General features: G+C 55.4%; 1 protein-coding gene across 2 annotated transcripts in view; it reads right to left on the bottom strand.

The window, feature by feature from the left end:
- The window catches only part of PNKD (PNKD metallo-beta-lactamase domain containing), a 90,572-nt gene that overhangs the window by 23,911 nt on the left and 49,591 nt on the right, over positions 1–17,070 (bottom strand). The window contains exon 1 of one of the 2 annotated variants that reach the window (XM_056111626.1): positions 5,435–5,622. The exons of the other annotated variant lie outside the window; for it this stretch is intronic. Within the exon in view, the coding sequence (XP_055967601.1) occupies positions 5,435–5,595 (161 nt within the window). The 5' untranslated portion in view covers positions 5,596–5,622. Of the gene's footprint in view, positions 1–5,434; positions 5,623–17,070 lie in introns of those variants that run through there. 2 annotated transcript variants of the gene reach the window in all.

Genomic DNA, 17,070 nt, shown 5'->3' with positions numbered 1-17,070 from the left:
CTACAGTGGGAGAACCTGCAGACCCCTGCACCTGCGGCCGCACAGCCTCTGTCTTTGTGGGGACTCGGTGTCTGTGGCCTGGGACTCGGTGTCTGTGGCCTGCGACCCGTGCCATCAAGCCAGGGTGTGGCTTGGTTTCCTGGAGCTTCGCCTGGCTCTGGCATGCCTCAATTCTGCTCTGGACTCCATCCTGCCCCCTGGGTGAGGCCTGTGGAGATGGGGAGCAGCAGGTACACAGGGTGGCAGCAATTCATGGGGACCTGACCCAGGGCCCGCTCTGGGGACACTGGGCAGGCTTCTCAGGAGAGAGGGCACCTGGACCAGCTTGTCGAGGTCTTTTAAAGACAATGAAGTGGCTGGAGCGATAGCACAGCAGGTAGGGCGTATTTACCTTGCACGCGGCCGTCATGGGTTCGATTCCCAGCATCCCATATGGTCCCCTGAGCACCGCCAGGAGTAATTCCTGAGTGCAGAGCCAGGAGTAACCCCTGTGCATTGCCAGGTGTGACCCAAATAGCCAAAAAAAAAAAAAAAAAAAAGACAATGAAGGGGGTGGCAGGGGTGTAGCAATAGTACAGGGAGTGGGGAGTATGCCTCACACACAGCTGATTCGGGTTCAATCCCCAGCATCCCATCTGGCCCCCAAAGCCTGCCAGGAGTAACTCCCGAGTTCAAAACCAGGTGTTAAAGAATGTTAATATGTCTGATCATGGGGGTCTCAGACCTCATCGGAGGTAAGAAACATGCAGACTCTGTTTAATTCTATTCCATTGTTTGGAGTCGATGGCTTTATGATTTTATTTAAAATTTGGAAAAGAGGGCTGGAGTGATGGCACAGCGGGTAGGGCGTTTGCCTTGCATGCAGCCAACCCGGGTTCGATTCCCAGCATCCCATATGGTCCCCTGAGCACCGCCAGGAGTGATTCCTGAGTGTAGAGCCGGGAGTAACCCCTGAGCATCACCGGGTGCAACCCAAAAAGAAAAAAAAAATGGAAAAGAAAAAACAAACAAACAAACAAACCAAAAAAAAAAAAAAAAACAGATGTTAACCCTGAGCACTGCCGAGTGTGCCCAAAAACAAAAGCAAAACAAGACAGGCAGGTGTGAAGAGCTGAGCAGAGAAGTGACAACTTTCTGACTTAAGTCTTCCTTTCCAGTCTGGTGTCGGTGCTGAGACTACTTTAGGGGGGGGCGAGGGGGTGCAAAGGTGAAAGGAGCAGTCAGCTTGGGAGGCCCCGCAGAGATAACAAGGGAAGAACAGTGGGGGTGAGGGTGGGGGGGGTGTTCAAGTGGGTAAAGATCTACTTTGCCCTTTTTATGTGTGCGCAAGGGTACAGCCACATGCTGAAGCCTTCCGGGGCTACATCAGGTGGGGTGGTAGGGCGGGGCTGGGGAATCAAACCCAGGACTTTATGCACGTCAATCCTTCGAGCCTCTTGGGGCCCTTGGTTAGATTTTGCAATAAGCTTTCAGGAAATGGCCAGAGTTTTGTTTGTTTTTTCTTTTGGGGTCACACTCGGGGGTTGCTCCTGGCTCTGCACTCACGGATCTCTCCCGGAGGTGCTTGGGGGGACCACATGGGAAACCAGGGATTGAACCCAGTTTGGCCATTTTCAGGGGAAACACCCTCCCTGCTGTCCTATCCCTTTGGCTCCCAGCAGGTGGGCACAGTTTTTTTTGTTGTTGTTGTTGTTGTTTTGGCTTTTTGGGTCACACCCGGTGATGCACAAGGGTTGCTCCTGGCTCTGCACTCAAGAATTACTCCTGGCGGTGCTCGGGTGCTGGGGGACCCTATGGGATGCCAGAGATCGAACCCAGATTGGCGGCATGCAAGGCAAACGCCCTCCCCGCTGTGCTATTGCTCTGGCCCCACAGTTGTTATTTTTTTTTTTTTTTTGCTTTTTGGGTCACACGCAGCAATGTTCAGGGGTTACTCCTGGCAGTGCTTGGGGGACCATATGGGATGCCGGGGATTGAACCCAGGTCGGCCGCATACAAGGCAAACACCCTACCCGCTGTGCTATCGCTCGGGCCCTGGCCCCACAGTTTGATGAATGGAAAGAGTGAGGGAGGAGGGCTGATTGACAGCCCCCCCCCCAGTCACAAATCCAAAGAGACCTGCGGCCTGGGCAAGATTGCACTGGGTGTTCCTGGAGTTCTCTCTGAGGCGGAAGGGCCTCAGAAGCCCCAGGGGGCCAGGCGGGGCACTCAGCAGGCATGGCTGGCTCAGAGCCAAGCTGGGAAGGGAACTGAGCAAGGGAAGAGAAGCTGGGGCAGGAACTGCAGGGAGCCAAAGCGGCTCAGGGCTGCCAGAGGTGGGGGTGGGCTGCAGTGACCCAAGGCCTCCAGAGGCCCAGAGAGAGGAGGGGTTCTCCTGTAGACAGTACTGGCGTATGGGTGGCCGCTGCCTAACTGCTTCTGCTGGGCATGAGCAGATGGCTGTGTCCAGGAGATGGCTAAGGGGGCTGGGGTGCACCCCAACTTCCTCAGGGCCCTGACTTGGGTCCCCAAACACTACTGGGGTCATACGGAACAAACCCAACTCTAGAAAGGGACCAAAGAGGGGGCTGGAGTGATAGCACAGTGGGTAGGGTGTTTGCCTTGCATGCAGCCGACCCGGGTTCGATCCCCAGCATCCCATATGGTCCCCCGAGCACCGCTAGGAGTGATTCCTGAGTGCAGAGCCAGGAGGAACCCCCGTGCATCGCCAGGTATGACCCCAAAAGCAAAATATAAATAAATAAAATAAACAGGGACCAAAGAGACGGCACAGGGTTCAAGAAAGATGCTCGCCTGGCCTGCAGCCAATCAGGGTTTGATCCCCGGCACCACCTATGGTCTCCCAAGCCAGGCGTGTCCCCTGAGCACTGGCAGGTGTAGCCCCCTCTCCCAAATAAGAGCAAAAGCAAGAAAACCCAACAGGAAAAGGCGCTGGGGATGTAGTTCAGCAATAAAGCACTTGCCGTGCACGTATATGAGGCCCTGGGTTCAACCTTCAGCGCTGTGGTGGGGAAGAATCCCCATACAACAGAAACCCTCATGTCTTTAAGGACTCTCAATCCAGGGCTCTGTGACCCTCTGAAATCAACTCAGTGGGCTCCAGACCCCAAGGTCACGTGGCTGCCAGCAGCAAAGCAACAAAGGTAGGTCTCCTGTCAATCACCCTACCCTGGGTCATGTGCCCCCCTAATAGGCGCAGGGTCTCGCGGGCACCCCCAAGTGTGTCTCTGCCTCCTCATGGAACCAGCTGGCCAGGATCCTGTCTCCACAGTGGCAGGCCAGCCCCATCCCCCACAGCAAACTCCAGAGGACAGTGCTTCAACACCTGCCCGCTCCAGGGCCCCTTAGCGAGGCAGAATAACACAGCAGCTGCTCCTCCCAGCCCCTGCCTGACATTTTCACCATCTGCTTTCCAGACAGCTGCTATTTGTCACACACCCAGCCACACCTCTAGGGGGGAGTGAGGCCAGTCCTGCCTCTCCTTCTCCATCCTTCCAGGAGGCTCCCCCTTACCCCACCTTCCCGCCCCCCCCCACACTGTTTCCTGCTCACAACCCCCTAGCCTCTCAGCCACCTGCCCCCCACCCCCCAGACCCCCTAGGGACGGGGCTGATTGTTTCCAGATTCTCTGGGCTGCCAGGAGCTAGAATTTGGAGTCTTTGGCATGCTGCAAATTTGGGGTGTTGATTCCAAGGCAACTTTGAAATTCTAATCTAGAAAGCTCCCTTGGATCCCCAAGAAGATCTCAGAGAAATTTTAAGATCTAGCATGTTGGTCTGGAGTCATAATACTGCGGGTAGGACGCTTGTCTTGCCTGGGGCTGACCTGGGTTCGATTCCCAGCACCACATCTGTCCCCCCTCCCCCCCTCACACGTACCAGGAGTGATCCCTGAGTACAGAGGCAGGTGTAAAACCTGAGCGTCATCAGTGTGACCCCTAAAACAAACAAACAAACAAACAAACAAACAAGATTTGGCATGTCCCAGATGCCAAGCTGAAGGAATATCCAGATAGATCCATGGGGAACTGAGGGTCCCAAGAATCCCCCAGGAGAACTCCCCAGGGGGCGCCCTTCTGAAACCAGTTCCTAGGAGAAACTTGTTGCACTTGCTAAGTCCATCTGTAGGACTCACACGTAACCAATTTTGAAAGTAGAGAAGTGGATTTAAAAATTCCTCCTGAAGAGAGTTGCAAAAAAGAAATCCCCAAAATGGTGTGTTGCGGAGGGGGTAGGAATTTCTTTTTTAAATACCAAACGATCTGGAACTGTATGAATGTCCTCATTTTTCCTCCTGTGTTTGGCTGGGGCTTTATCATGAGCTGGGAATGACCCCTTGGGAACTCGCTCGCTCACCTAAGGACCCCCTTCATGGTTTTTGCCCCCCACCCCCACCCCCCCAGGCGACCTGTAAGTCTCTATTTCTTAGCAAACATGTGAAGGGGACATTTGGGGTGCTCTAGGGAGGAGGGGTGAATCGGACAATGTCTTGTCTGAAATGCAGGAAATTCCCAGGCTGCGGCCTCCCCCCAACCTGGCTGGAGGCCAGCCCTGCCCGTCCAGGCCTGTGTGCAACTCCCCGTTAGGGCAGAGATTCAGGTCCTGCCCCCTGAGCCCCTGGGGAGCAGGAAGGGGTTAGGGGGTCCACCGACCCCTTCCTTCTTGGAATTCCTTGGGAGTCTCAAGCGGCAGCTGGGGCGGTGCTTGCCCGGGATGCGGCAGAAGTAGGGGAAAGGGGAGAGAGGGGCTATCTGGGGGGAAATGGGGGCTCCCACAAGAAAAAGTCATTGAAAGTAGGCGTGAGTGGGGAGGGGGGGTGGTCAGAGCGACAGGACAGCATGCTGGTAGGGAGTTTGCCTTGCTCGCAGGTGACCTGGGTTCCATCCCCAGCACCCAGGAGGGTCCCCGGAGCCCCGCCAGGAGCTGATCGATCCCTGAGCGCACGCAGAGCCAGGAGTCAGCCCCAGGCACTGTCCGGTGTGGCCCCCAGAACCTCAAACGGACAAAGCAGCAGCAGAAACCACTGGAGGTTCGGGGAAACTCCTCCAGCCCAATGGGTCGCGTTTCCCGCGGGCCGAGGCGAGCGGACAAGCACGGGCAGAGCGCGCACCGCGCGGGGCCGGGCCACGTGAACGGGCGCCGGGGACTTCGGGTGACACTGGACGCCGGGGGCCGGCCGGCTCTCGGGAGGGCACCTGCGCCCGGGAAGGGGGAGGGGGGGTTCCCGGCCGACTCAGCGGGCACCGACTGTCCACTCGGCCGCTTCCCGAGCCGTCCTGCTCCGCTCTGCACCCCGCATCCCGCCTCCTTCCTCGGGGCGGCCGGCTCCACGCTCCCGGCTCCCGGCTCCCTCTCCTTCCCCGGTGCGGGCCGGCCGCGTCCCTCCCGCGACCCCCACGCTGCCCGCTGCCCGCTGCCCGCGCCCCGGCACGCACCCGATTCGGAAGAGCAGCCGCTTGCTGCGCGCCATGAACAGGCCGCGCAGGGTCCTCCGCGCTCGGCGGCTGCGGGGGCTCGCCAGCAGCACGAGGCCGAGCAGCAGCAGCCCGCAGCCGGCCACCCACAGCCCCGGCGCGGGCCAGCTCGGCCAGGCCATGCTGGGGGCAGGCGCGGGCGGGCCGGCGGGCGGCCGGCCGGCCGGGGGCGGGGCCTGCGTTGCCAGGCGACGGCCCGGCCCCGCCCCCACGCGGGAGACCTGCGGGGCTCGGCTCCGCCCCCCCGCGCCGGCCGCGGCCCGGGAGGGGGTTGAGGGGGATGGGAGGGGAGGGTGTTCGGGGACCGGGAGGGGGGCGGCCCACCGCCAGGTCAACGGCTCGCGCGCCGACCATCCCCCGTCCTCAACGCCTCCACCTGCCTCCGCGCGCTGACCCGTCCTGGTCCCAGGGCTGAGTCCTCGGAGTGGTCCAGGGACCGCGGGCCTCCGCCACTCCGTCCCCATCCAGGCTACTACTACTTCGGGAGAGTTTGCGCTCAGGGGGAGCTCAGGGCTGATTCCTGATTCGGTGGTGCTCAGGAATCAGGGGACCGTACTGGATGCTGGGTATCGGACCCAGGTCTGCCGCGTGCAAGGGAAACACCTTACCCGTTATCACTGGAGGCACCTAGAACGATCTTCTTGATGGAGACTCTGTGTGTGTGTGTGTGTATGACCAGGAATCAAACCCAAGGGCTCACTTATATGAAGTTTATATGCTGAGCCCTGCCCACCAGAATTTAGATGATATATATTTCACCTTCCCTTCCCTTCCCTTCCCTTCCCTTCCCTTCCCTTCCCTTCCCTTCCCTTCCCTTCCCTTCCCAGTGCTCTCCTGCTGAGCCACAAATCCAGGTAAGACACTTTAGACCTAGACTTTTTCAGCTGGGCAGAGTCTAAACTGACCCATGAGTCAGCTGCTACTCATGCGGTTCCTTCCCCGTGTGCCAGGTGCTGTTCTAGACTCTGAGGACAGAAAAGTCAGAGACACAGGGACAGTGTCTGCACTCCTGGAGCCTACAGCATAGAATCTAACAGAAAAATAAACCTAAAGAATGAGGAAATATAGTGAATATATAATGACGAACTTATAACTACACACACACACACACACACACACACACACACACACACATACACAGAGGATTGCAAATTCTGGTGTTATCCAGGAAGGGAAGAATAGGCCTGAGAGACCACGAGACTTGGAGGGCAGAGAAAACCAACTTGTCAGACAGGGGAGAACTTGGCTGAACGGAGCGGGGTAAAGGTCGCCCCGAGGATCTGAGGCTCAGAGGCCTCAGGTACTAAGGCTGGAGCGAATGTACAGCATGTGGGGCTGTGTGTGTGGCAGACCTGGGTTTGATCCCTGGAACCCTCTGGACCCCTGAGCCTGCCAGGAGGGATCCCTGTGTGCGGAGCCAGGAGTAAGCCCTGAGCACCACTGGGTGTAGCTCAAAACCAGAAACGAAACACCATGCAGGGCTGCTGAGATATTCAAAGGCTAGTTTGTAGATTTTTGTTTTTTCAGAGGTGTGGGCTGGAGCAATAGCACAGCGGTAGAGTATTTGCCTTGCATGTGGCCAACCCAACCGACCCGGGTTCAATTTCTCTGCCCCTCTCAGAGAGCCCGGCAAGCTACCAAGAGTATTTCACTTGCATGGCAAAGCCTGGCAAGCTACCTGTGATGTATTTGATATGCCAAACACAGTAACAACAAGTCTCACAATACAGAATAGGACAGGACAGGACAGGAGGTGGGTGGGAAGCAGGATTTCAGGAATCACTGTTGGTTCTGTACCCAGGGATCACTCCTGGTGGGGCTTAGGGGACACTTTGACCTTGTGTGGTTCAGGGGATCAGGCTGGGTTCAGCCATATGGAAGACAAACGCCTTACCTGCTGTGTAATATCTCCAGCCCAAGTGCTTGTATGAGAGATCTGAATTCAACCCCTGACCTTGCATGCTTCCCTGAGCACGACCAGGAATGATGATCACTGCAGATGTGACCTCAAATTACCTTCCCCTCTCAAAAAAATGTGTAAAGGCTCAAGTTGTTGTTGTTGTTGTTTTATTTTTGTGACACACCTGGCAATGCTCAGGGCTTTCTCCAAGCTCTCTGCTCAAGAATTACTCCTGGCAGGCTTGGGAGACCATATGGGATGCTGGGGATCAAACCCAGAGAGCATGCATGGAAGGCAAATGCCCTCCCTCTTATACTATCGCTCCAGCCCCAGAGGGGCAGTGGAGGACTGTCCACTGTCCCCCCGTTGTTCATCGATTTTGCTCTAACGGGCCCAGAAACATCTCCATTGTGAGACTTGTTACTGTTTTTGGCGTATCGAATATCATAGCTTGCCGGTTCTCCAAGGAGGGCAGAGGGATTGAACCTGGCTCAGCCAGGCCGACCACGCGCAAGGCAAATGCCCTACCGTTGTGCTATCGCTCCAGCCCCCAAAACAGTAACAAGTCTCACAACGGAGATGTTACTGGTGCCCCAGAGGGAGTAGCTTGATTAAAGCAAAGCATGATGGGAGTCAGGCTAGGGACCAGGACCAAGTTTGGTAGACCCCCAAGCTCAGTGATTTTCCCCCCCCCACCACCACACAGCGGTAGGGCGTTCGCCTTACAAGCGGCCAACATGGCCGACCCGAGTTCGATTCCTCCGCCCCTCTCGGAGAGCCCGGCAAGCTACCGAGAGTATTCGATATGCCAAACACAGTAACAACAAAGTCTCCAATGGAGACGTTACTGGGCCCGCTCGAGCAAATCGATGATCAACGGGAGGGCCTTTACCTTTACCTTTCCCACCACACACCCCGTTCACTATTTGGGACATTCCCTGCTTCTCACTCCCTGCCTGAGGGTCCTAGCACTGTCCATGCTAGGGGATGGAGTCACTGGGGGCAGGCGTGGCGACCGTGGGAGCGGGGGCTGGGCATCTTGGGCCCTGCAGGACGGGAAGGAAATGCTGCAAATAGCGTGGAGCCGTCCAGCCTCTGCTGCTCCCTGGAGGGTTGAACCCGGGGCTTCTCACATGCTGCCCAGACACTCTCCCGCCAAGTCACAGCCTGACCGGAGCTGCAGTGCCCCCTGGCCGGATGGTCGAGCTGCAGAACCAACCCCCAGGTCACTCCTTTCTCTCCTTCTGTTGCCCATCTTTAGGCCTGAGACCCTGGGATAGCCATTCATTCACACGTGTTTGACATCATGGTTTCACTGCGTGAAAAATAAAGACTGAGCCTTGGGTGTGGGATTTGCACAGGTACCAGGCCACGTGTGAAAAGATTAAAGGCTTGGGGGCCCGAGTGATAGTACACGGGGCAGGGCGTTTGCCTTGCATACGGCGGACCCGGTTCAATCCTTGGCATCCCATAGGGTCCCTCAAGCACCACCAGAAGTAATTCCTGAGTGCAAAGCCAGGAGTAACCCTTGAGCATTGCTGGGTGTGACCCCCCCAAAAAAAAGGGCAAAAATTAAAGACTAGCACAGCGGGTAGGGCGTTCGCCTTACAAGCGGCCAACATGGCCGACCCGAGTTCGATTCCTCCGCCCCTCTTGGAGAGCCCGGCAAGCTACTGAGAGTATTCGATATGCCAGACACAGTAACAACAAAGTCTCCAATGGACACGTTACTGGGCCCGCTCGAGCAAATCGACCATCAACGGGAGGGCCTTTACTTTTACTTTACTTACTTAAAAAAAAAAGATTAAAGGCATAAATCTCCAAGTCAAGGAATGGGTTAAATTTTAAATGATTCCCTGAGTGTTGGGGTAAAATCCCAAATAATAATGGTGGAGCCTGGAGCAATAGCACAGCGGGTAGGGGCACGCGGCCGACCCAGGTTCGATTCCCAGCATCCCATATGGTCCCCTGAGCACCGCCAGGAGTAATTCCTGAGTGCATGAACCAGGAGTAACTCCTGTGCCTCGCCGGGTGTGACCCAAAAAGAAAAAAATAATAATGGTGGGTGTGGTGTCGAAATGCTGAATATAATCAAAGTATAGAGAGAGTAATTTGGAAATCATCTGCCCCACAGGTAGGGGGAGGGTGTGGGATGGGGGTATACTGGGGATTTTGGTGGTGGAGAATGGGCACTGGTGAAGGTACGGGTGTTTCATTGTATGACCAAGACTTAAACTCGAAGGCTTTGTAACTGCTCTCACGGTGATTCAATAAATAAAATTATAAAAACTGGGGAAAAAAATAAAGGTGGAGTTCATGCACAATTCAATTAGCCTAATCAGTTGCTGAATAGCAGTATTCCTACACAAATAAATAATTGTTTTTTTGCTTTTTTTTTGGGGGGGGGTCACACCTGGTGATGCACAGGGGTTACTCCTGGCTCTGCACTCAGGAATTATCCCTGGCGGTGCTCAGGGGACCATATGGGATGCTGGGAATCGAACCCGTGTTGGCTGCGTGCAAGGCAAGTGCCCTACCCGCTGTGCTATTGCTCCAGCCCCAATAAATAAATTTTAAATGATTCCCCCAATGGGCTATATTCTGGGGGGGAGGGGGTGTCTCCTAATCTGGAGCTCAAGGGCCCTGGGGTCAGTCTTGGCTGTTCTTGACCCACCTTGGTGCTAGGCCTCAAGGCTGACGTGCCAGGCCAAGGGGGCTCAGAGGGTCTTCAAGGCTGCACCCTACAGTGCTTGGGGCCTGCCAGGCTGTGCCCAGTGGTGTGGAGAGGGCATGTGATGCCAGCTGCAAGCACTTCTAGCCCCCGAAAACACCTGTACTATCCCCCACCATCACCTCTGCCCCCGAGACTCTTAATCCAACTCCTAAGCCTAAGCTTGATTCAGAGACCACAGACAGACATAGAATTTCCTGTTTGAGTACACCAACAATTTTTTTTGTGTGTGTGGGGAGGTGAGGATGGGGCACACGACAGAGCTGTTGAAGTATATGGTAACAGGGGGTGTGATAGTAGGGAGGTCCTTCAGTGTTCTAGGCACATACTCCAGCCCTTTGACCCAGTTCCTCAACCCTTAACTTCTTTCCTTCCTTCCTTCTTCCCCCATCCTCACCCCCCATGGGAGCTCACTCCTGGCTCAGTACCCAGGGATCATTCCTGGTGTGCTCAGAGGACCATGAGGTGCCCCTGATTAAACTGGGTGGGCCGCATGCAAAGCAACCACCTTATCTGCTTACTCTCTCTCCCGCCCCATCTTTTTTTCCTTTTTTTCCTCCCAGTTGTGCTGAAGATCAAAGCCAGGACCTTCTACCTACAGGGCAAGTGCACTACCATGAAACACTTTCCCAGCTTAGCCCTTAATTTAGTTTGCTAAGGGCCACTCACTCTTATTGGGCCCCTGAAGTGCCAGAGATCAAGCTCTGCTGGACACACTCCTTCCCAGGTCCCTTTGTGGGCACAACTTAAGAGCTAGCACCTGAGGAGACTAACACCCAAGAATAGCTGAGATAAGTACCAGGAAGATTACTCCATGGCTTTGAGGCCAGCCGCACACGCTAGGGGAAAAGGCGGCTCAGATAGAGAAGGGAGCACCAAATAAAGGGTGTTGGGAGGTTTCTCTCAGGATGGGAGATGTGCGATGAGAGTAGGCTAGAGACCAAACATGATTGCTACTCAATGTCTCTTTTGCAAACCACAGCACTCAAAAGGAGAGAGATAACAAATGGGAATGCCCTGCCACAGAGACAGGGTGGGATTGGGAGGGATGGGGGGGTGGGAGGGATACTGGGACCCTTGGTGGTGGAAAATGGGCACTGGTGGAGGGATGGGTATTCGATCATTGTATAACTGAAACCCAAGCACAAAGATTTGTAAGTCTACAACTGTACCTCATGGTGCTTCACTAATAAAAATTTAAGGAAAAAAAATACTACTAATAAAAAAAAGTTGAAACATTCAAACAAACAAAAAAAAAAGGCTAGCACCTGAAGCCTACCCTGTTCCTGCCCTGTCTCATTGCATGGTAGACAGAGAAGGGACCACTATGACAAGGATAATTGGAAATGATCACTCTGGACAAGAACTGTGTGCTGAAAGGAGGTACAGGAACAAACATGATAATCTCTCAGTAGCTGTACTGCAAACCATCGTTCCCAAATGGGGGGGGGGGAAGAGAGAGAGAGAGAGAAAGAGAGAGAGAGAGAGAGAGAGAGAGAGAGAGAGAGAGAGAGAGAGAAGAGAGAGGAAAAGTGTCTGCATAGAGGTAGGCTGGAGGCCGGGGGAATGGCAGGATAAAAACTGGGACACTGGTGTTGGGAAATGTGCACTGGTGAAGGGACAGGTGTTGGATCATTGGTTGACTGAAACCCGATCAGGAACAACTTTGTAACTGTGTATCTCCTGATGATTCTGATTCGATACAATAATTTTTTTAAAGTGAAAAAAAAAGCCTCCCCACCCCCTCCCAATCACCACACACAATGCCCCTCATCCCCCAATCCAAGAATCTACATCCACACACTATGGTGGAGGCCAAGGAACGGGGAGCCAAGCAAGCTTGTTTGCAGGAAGCCGTTCCAGAGGGAGAGTGTCGTTCCCTCTCTATGTCTGTGTCTCTCCATGTGAGCAATTGTGGGCCATCCTCTGAGCGTCTGCAAACACGTCTTTCTCCCAGGGAAGGCTGTGCCAGGCACTGTATTGGGAAATTCAGACGCCGCCACTGTCATCATCGCAAACAAGAAATGCAGGCTCAGGCAGAGGCCTGCAGAGCATTAAGAGGGAGACTGAATCCTAAGTGTCAGGTCACGGGCTGGAAAGGTTACTGCTAATGACCCAAGATGCCGTTTGTGAAATGCAGGAGGGCTGGGGTGGTATTTCGGAGACTCCAGCCGGCTCAAGAAATCCATCCTCCCTTCCCGTGGGCTGCTCTGGGAGATTTCCAACAGCTGCTCCATATCTGCTTTCCTTTCCCCTCCTCACACGAGAATGTTCTGGGCCGGGGAACAGGTGACCCCATCCTGCAGGCTCTCCTATACTTTTTATTTATTTATTTTTCCTTTGGGAGGATGGGTGGGGTCACACTTGACCATGCTTGGGAATCAGTCCTGGCTCAGGGCTCAAAGTCAGATTATTTGCATGCAAGGCCTTACCCCTGCACCAGTCCTCCTGTCCCTCGTCTGCACTTTAATCCCTACAGCCTGTTTATATCCTCCGAGTGTCCCTCGCTTCGGCTCACTTATGCCAACTCTAAGTCGGTGCCTGCTTCCTTCAATGCTGTCCACATCCCCGACTCCTATAAACATTTTATTTTTGCTTTTTTGGCTTGGGGCTACAGCTGGCTGTGTTAAAGGGCTGACTCCTGGCTCTGCACTCGGGGATTACTCCTGGGGGACTTGGGGGACAGTACACAATGCCAGGATTGAACCCAGGTCCCCTGCATGCAAGGCAAGCACCCTACCAGCTGTCCTGTTGCTCTGGCCCCCCTACAGACATTTTTGCTTGAGGCTGTTTATGTGTGTGTCTCAAAGGCTCCTTCCAGGCTTTATCACTGTCTTCCTAATAGGAAAAGTCTGATTTTATTCCTTCATCTTTGGGTCTCCAGGGTCCGGTAGAAGTCCAGGAACAGGCTAAAGACTCGCAAGTGTCCTCGGACAGGTCCAAACCCAAGGCCTCCATGTGATGGGGCCACATTTCTCTCTCGTTTGTTGGGGGCCTCACGGAGGCACTTGGGGCCGTAGGGGCGACTACGTGGTGGTGACCAGGCCAACGATGAAACCCAGAGCCTACACGCCAGCCCCTGGCACCGTCTCCCGGGCCCCACCATGCCCACTCTCTCCTGTGCCCAGCCACACTGCCCCTTGGAGATGCCACACTGCCTTCCACCTCGGGCTCATTCCTCCAACTCATGGCAGCTTCTCATGGTTGGCTGTCAGCTCCAGCTTCTGCTTCACTGTGCTGGGTGGAGCCTGGACCAATGGTGGTACAGGGCCGATACCAGGTTCCCAGCGGTTCTCAGCCGGGGTGATTCTTCCTGCTGGGACACAGGTGGCCACATCCAGAGACTTTTCCCATCATAACCAGGGATGTGTATGTCTTGGCAGGCAGTGGGGAGGAGGCTTGGGTACCACATGCACCCAAAAGGGAGAGAGCAGGGATGCTGGGAAGCACCCCATAATGCCCAGATCCCCCCTACGACCACCGCCAAGGAATTATCCAGTCTCAAATGCCAGAAACACAGAGGCTGAGTCCTGGCATGTGCCAATGGAGGAACTCACCAAGCACACCCTATAAGTCTGTGAGCGGGGCCAGAGTGACAGTACAGCGGGATAGGCATTTGCCTTGCATGCAGCCAACCTGAGTTTGATCCTCGGCATCCCATCTGGTCCCCCAAGCACCACCAGGAGTAACTGCAGAATGCGGGGTCAGGAGTAACCCCTGAGCATTGCTGGCTGTGACCCAAACAAAACAAAACAAAAAAATCTGCGGGCTCACCATGTGGAAGTTCTACAACAAATGAAAGCAAAGGGCTTTTGGAAGGCCTTTGTGGAGCACCTCGGTGCTGCTACTCCTATTATTATCACTACTGTGCTCAGGTTTAATTCCTAGCTCCGTGCTCAGGGGTCACACCTGGCAGGCCGGGGGCCATATATGGTGTCAGCCACGGGCAAGGCAAACGCTTACCCACTGTACTATCTCTCTGGCCCCTTTCTTTGAGCACAAACATCCCTTAGTGCTTTTTTTTTTTATCCCTTAGTGCTTGAGGGCTACTCCTGGACTGGTGCTCAGGGGACCATGCAGAGATCGAACCCAGGACTCCCACTGGCAAAGCCTAAGCCTAGTCTGTCGGGCATCCTCTGGCCCCATTGCTGTTCCACGGGTGTTACCTCCCTGGGCACACTTTGCAGAGTCCGAGGCCATTCTGTAATTCTGGCCCTGGTCCTACCGGACAGTCAGCCAGCGGGCAGACAGGGAGGGGCCTGCATCTGGGCCACGGGAATGGGGGCGGGCACGGGGAGGAAGGTGGTGTGCCCCGCCTGACCCAGAACAGGCATCCAGGGAGGGACCCATGAGGGAGGGAGGGCATGAGAAACGAAGAATGATTAAATGAATGAATGAATGACGGTGTGCCTCCTACAGCCGCTAAGCACTGCAGCTGTCAGAGGGCATCTGCCTCTTGGGTCCAGGGAGCCGGTGGGAACATGGTATGGGATCCCCGCGCCTCCAGGAAGGCAGCTGGTGAGCCGGGAGGGCGAGCAAGCGAGGTGTGCCCCGAGTTTCATCATAGGGGAGAAGGCTGCTGGGAGCTTTGCCCGTGATGTCTTCACCCCGGTGCTGCTGCGGACGGTCTAGCTTGCGCCTGGGGCCCGGCTGGGGGTGAGTGCCCCGTTCCTAACAGGTCAGGACGTGGACGGTCCAGGCTGGGGTGGTTTGGGGGTCCCTGGCCCGGCTGGGGGCTCTCAGGTGTCCGTTCCCAGGCCTCTCCCCACCCCTACCCCCACCCCGCCCTCTGGTGTCTGTCTGTCCCTGGTGTCTGGGATCCGCCCTTGGAGGGAGGGTTCTGCCTCGGTCTTCGCAGCACAGCTCGGCTCGCTGCCAGCGGTGGTCGCGCGCATTGGTGATGGTGGTGGTGAGGATGAGGATGGTGGCGACCACGATGGCGATGACCCGCGCAGGAAGGAGCTCGGATGGTTGGAGCTGTTTGAATGGCAAAGAACAGAAGAGATGGTGTTGGACCAGTCTGGAGAAGACAGCCCCGCCCAGATGTGGCGGTTCCGCCCACCTGCCCGGCCCGGCCCAATCACAGCAGCCCACGCCTCCCGTCGTCCCGCCCCCAAGCTCTCCATCCTTTTCTCCCCTTCCCAGGGCGTCCTTGAACCCTGGAGCCTTGGAAAGAAATAACCTCCCGCCTTCTGCCTTCTGCCTCTTACTTACCTTGTCAGCAGCTCTTCTAGGCCAGGCCCACTCACTGCTGTTTTTTTTTTTTTTTGTTTAGTTTAATTTTCTTTGGGGGCTCCACCCGGCAGTGCTCAGGGGCTATTCCTGGCTTTGTGCTCAGGAGGGAGCCCTGGAAGGGCTCAGAGGGACCATAGGCGGTGCTGGGGTAAAACGAGGATTGGCCCTGGGCAAGGCAAGCGCCTTAACTTCTCTGTACTCTCTCTCTGGCCCTTCACTGCTCCTTGGCTCTCGTTAAACAACTTATCTCCACAGTTGGCTATCTCACTGGACAATGAACTTTGTATGCAGGAGGGCTGCATAACTCCCCGGAGCACTGCCAAGAGGAAATTTTCTACCCCACCCCCCACGCCCCAAACCATTGGCGACTGCCCCAACCAGGGACACACGTCTTTAGTTTTCCTGCCCCACTGCTGACTTTGGGACCATATGCATGGCCCATACAGCATGGTAGTTCCATCATTCTTAACTCCTGGGAGCCTAAGAAGCCTTGAGGGAACTTGTTGAAACAGAGAACCCTGATAAGACAGTGGGGGGGGGGGTGCTTGCCTTGCGTGTGGGCAACCCAGGTTCCATCCTGGGCATCCCAGGAGCACCAGCAGGAGTGACCCATGAACGTAGAGCCAGGAATAAGCCCTGAGTGCTGTAGCACTGTAGCACTGTCCTCCTGTTGTCCATCAATTTGCTCGAGCGGGCACCAGTAACGTCTCCATTGTGAGACTTGTTTCTACTGTTTTAGGCAGATCAAATACGCCATAGGGAGCCTGCCAGGCTCTGCCATGCAGGCAGAATACTCTCAGTAGCTTGCCGGGCTCTCTGAGAGGGACGGAGGAATCAAACCAGGGTTGGCTGCGTGCAAGGCAAACACCCTACTCACTGTGCTATCGCTCCAGCCCAAGTACCACTGTAAAGGTAAAGGCCCTCCCATTGTTCATCGATTTGCTCGAGTGGGCCCAGTAACGTCTCCATTGGAGACTTTGTTGTTACTGTGTTTGGCATATCGAATACGTCACGGGGAGCTTGCCAGGCTCTGCCGTGCGGGCGAGATACTCTCGGTAGCTTGCCAGGCTCTCCGAGAGGGGCAGAGGAATCAAACTCGGGTCGGCCATGTTGGCTGCGTGCAAGGCAAACGCCCTACCACTGTGCTATGGCTCCAGCCCCACTGGTAAATGCAAAAAAACAAAGGCAAAAACCAACCAACCAAACAAATGGAAAAGCATAAAATAAAATAGAGGCCTATTGGTGCCCTCCTCATCCAGACTGGGCAGTTCCTGCGGGAGCCCAGGGCCCTGCATTGTACAGAGATGAGTCTGCCCCAGCCTTAGCTCCTGACCTCAATTCCAAAACCTTGAGTGCAGTTCCCCAACCCACTCACAACGCCACACCTTTGCTTCCCCAAAGATGCTCCTTGGCTACTGTGGGTTCCCACATCCATTGCTTTGACCCCCTCATCCTACCACCCACAAGCCCCCTCTTCAGCCCCTCAAACACTGAGCTTCCAGCCCTTCAGCTCCTCTGGCCTGCCCCTCCGTCCCTCCCTCCCAGTCAGGGTTCGATTGTTCCAACTTCTTCTGCTCCTTGGTTTTCCTACTTGAGCCAACCAACTACCACACTGGCCTGCCTGCCAGTCCACCTCGCAAGATGTTCCCTTTTTTTTTTTTTCCTTTCAGGGTTTACTCCTGGCTCTGCATTCAGAAATTCCTCCTGGTGGTGCTTGGGGGACCACACGGG

The sequence above is a fragment of the Sorex fumeus genome, unplaced genomic scaffold, assembly GCF_029834395.1.
Source record: "Sorex fumeus unplaced genomic scaffold, SorFum_2.1 ptg000014l, whole genome shotgun sequence".
In the NCBI taxonomy this organism is placed as follows: Eukaryota; Metazoa; Chordata; class Mammalia; order Eulipotyphla; family Soricidae; genus Sorex; species Sorex fumeus.
The sequence above is the reverse complement of the archived record's forward strand: the minus strand, read 5'-3'. Positions and strand labels throughout refer to the sequence as shown.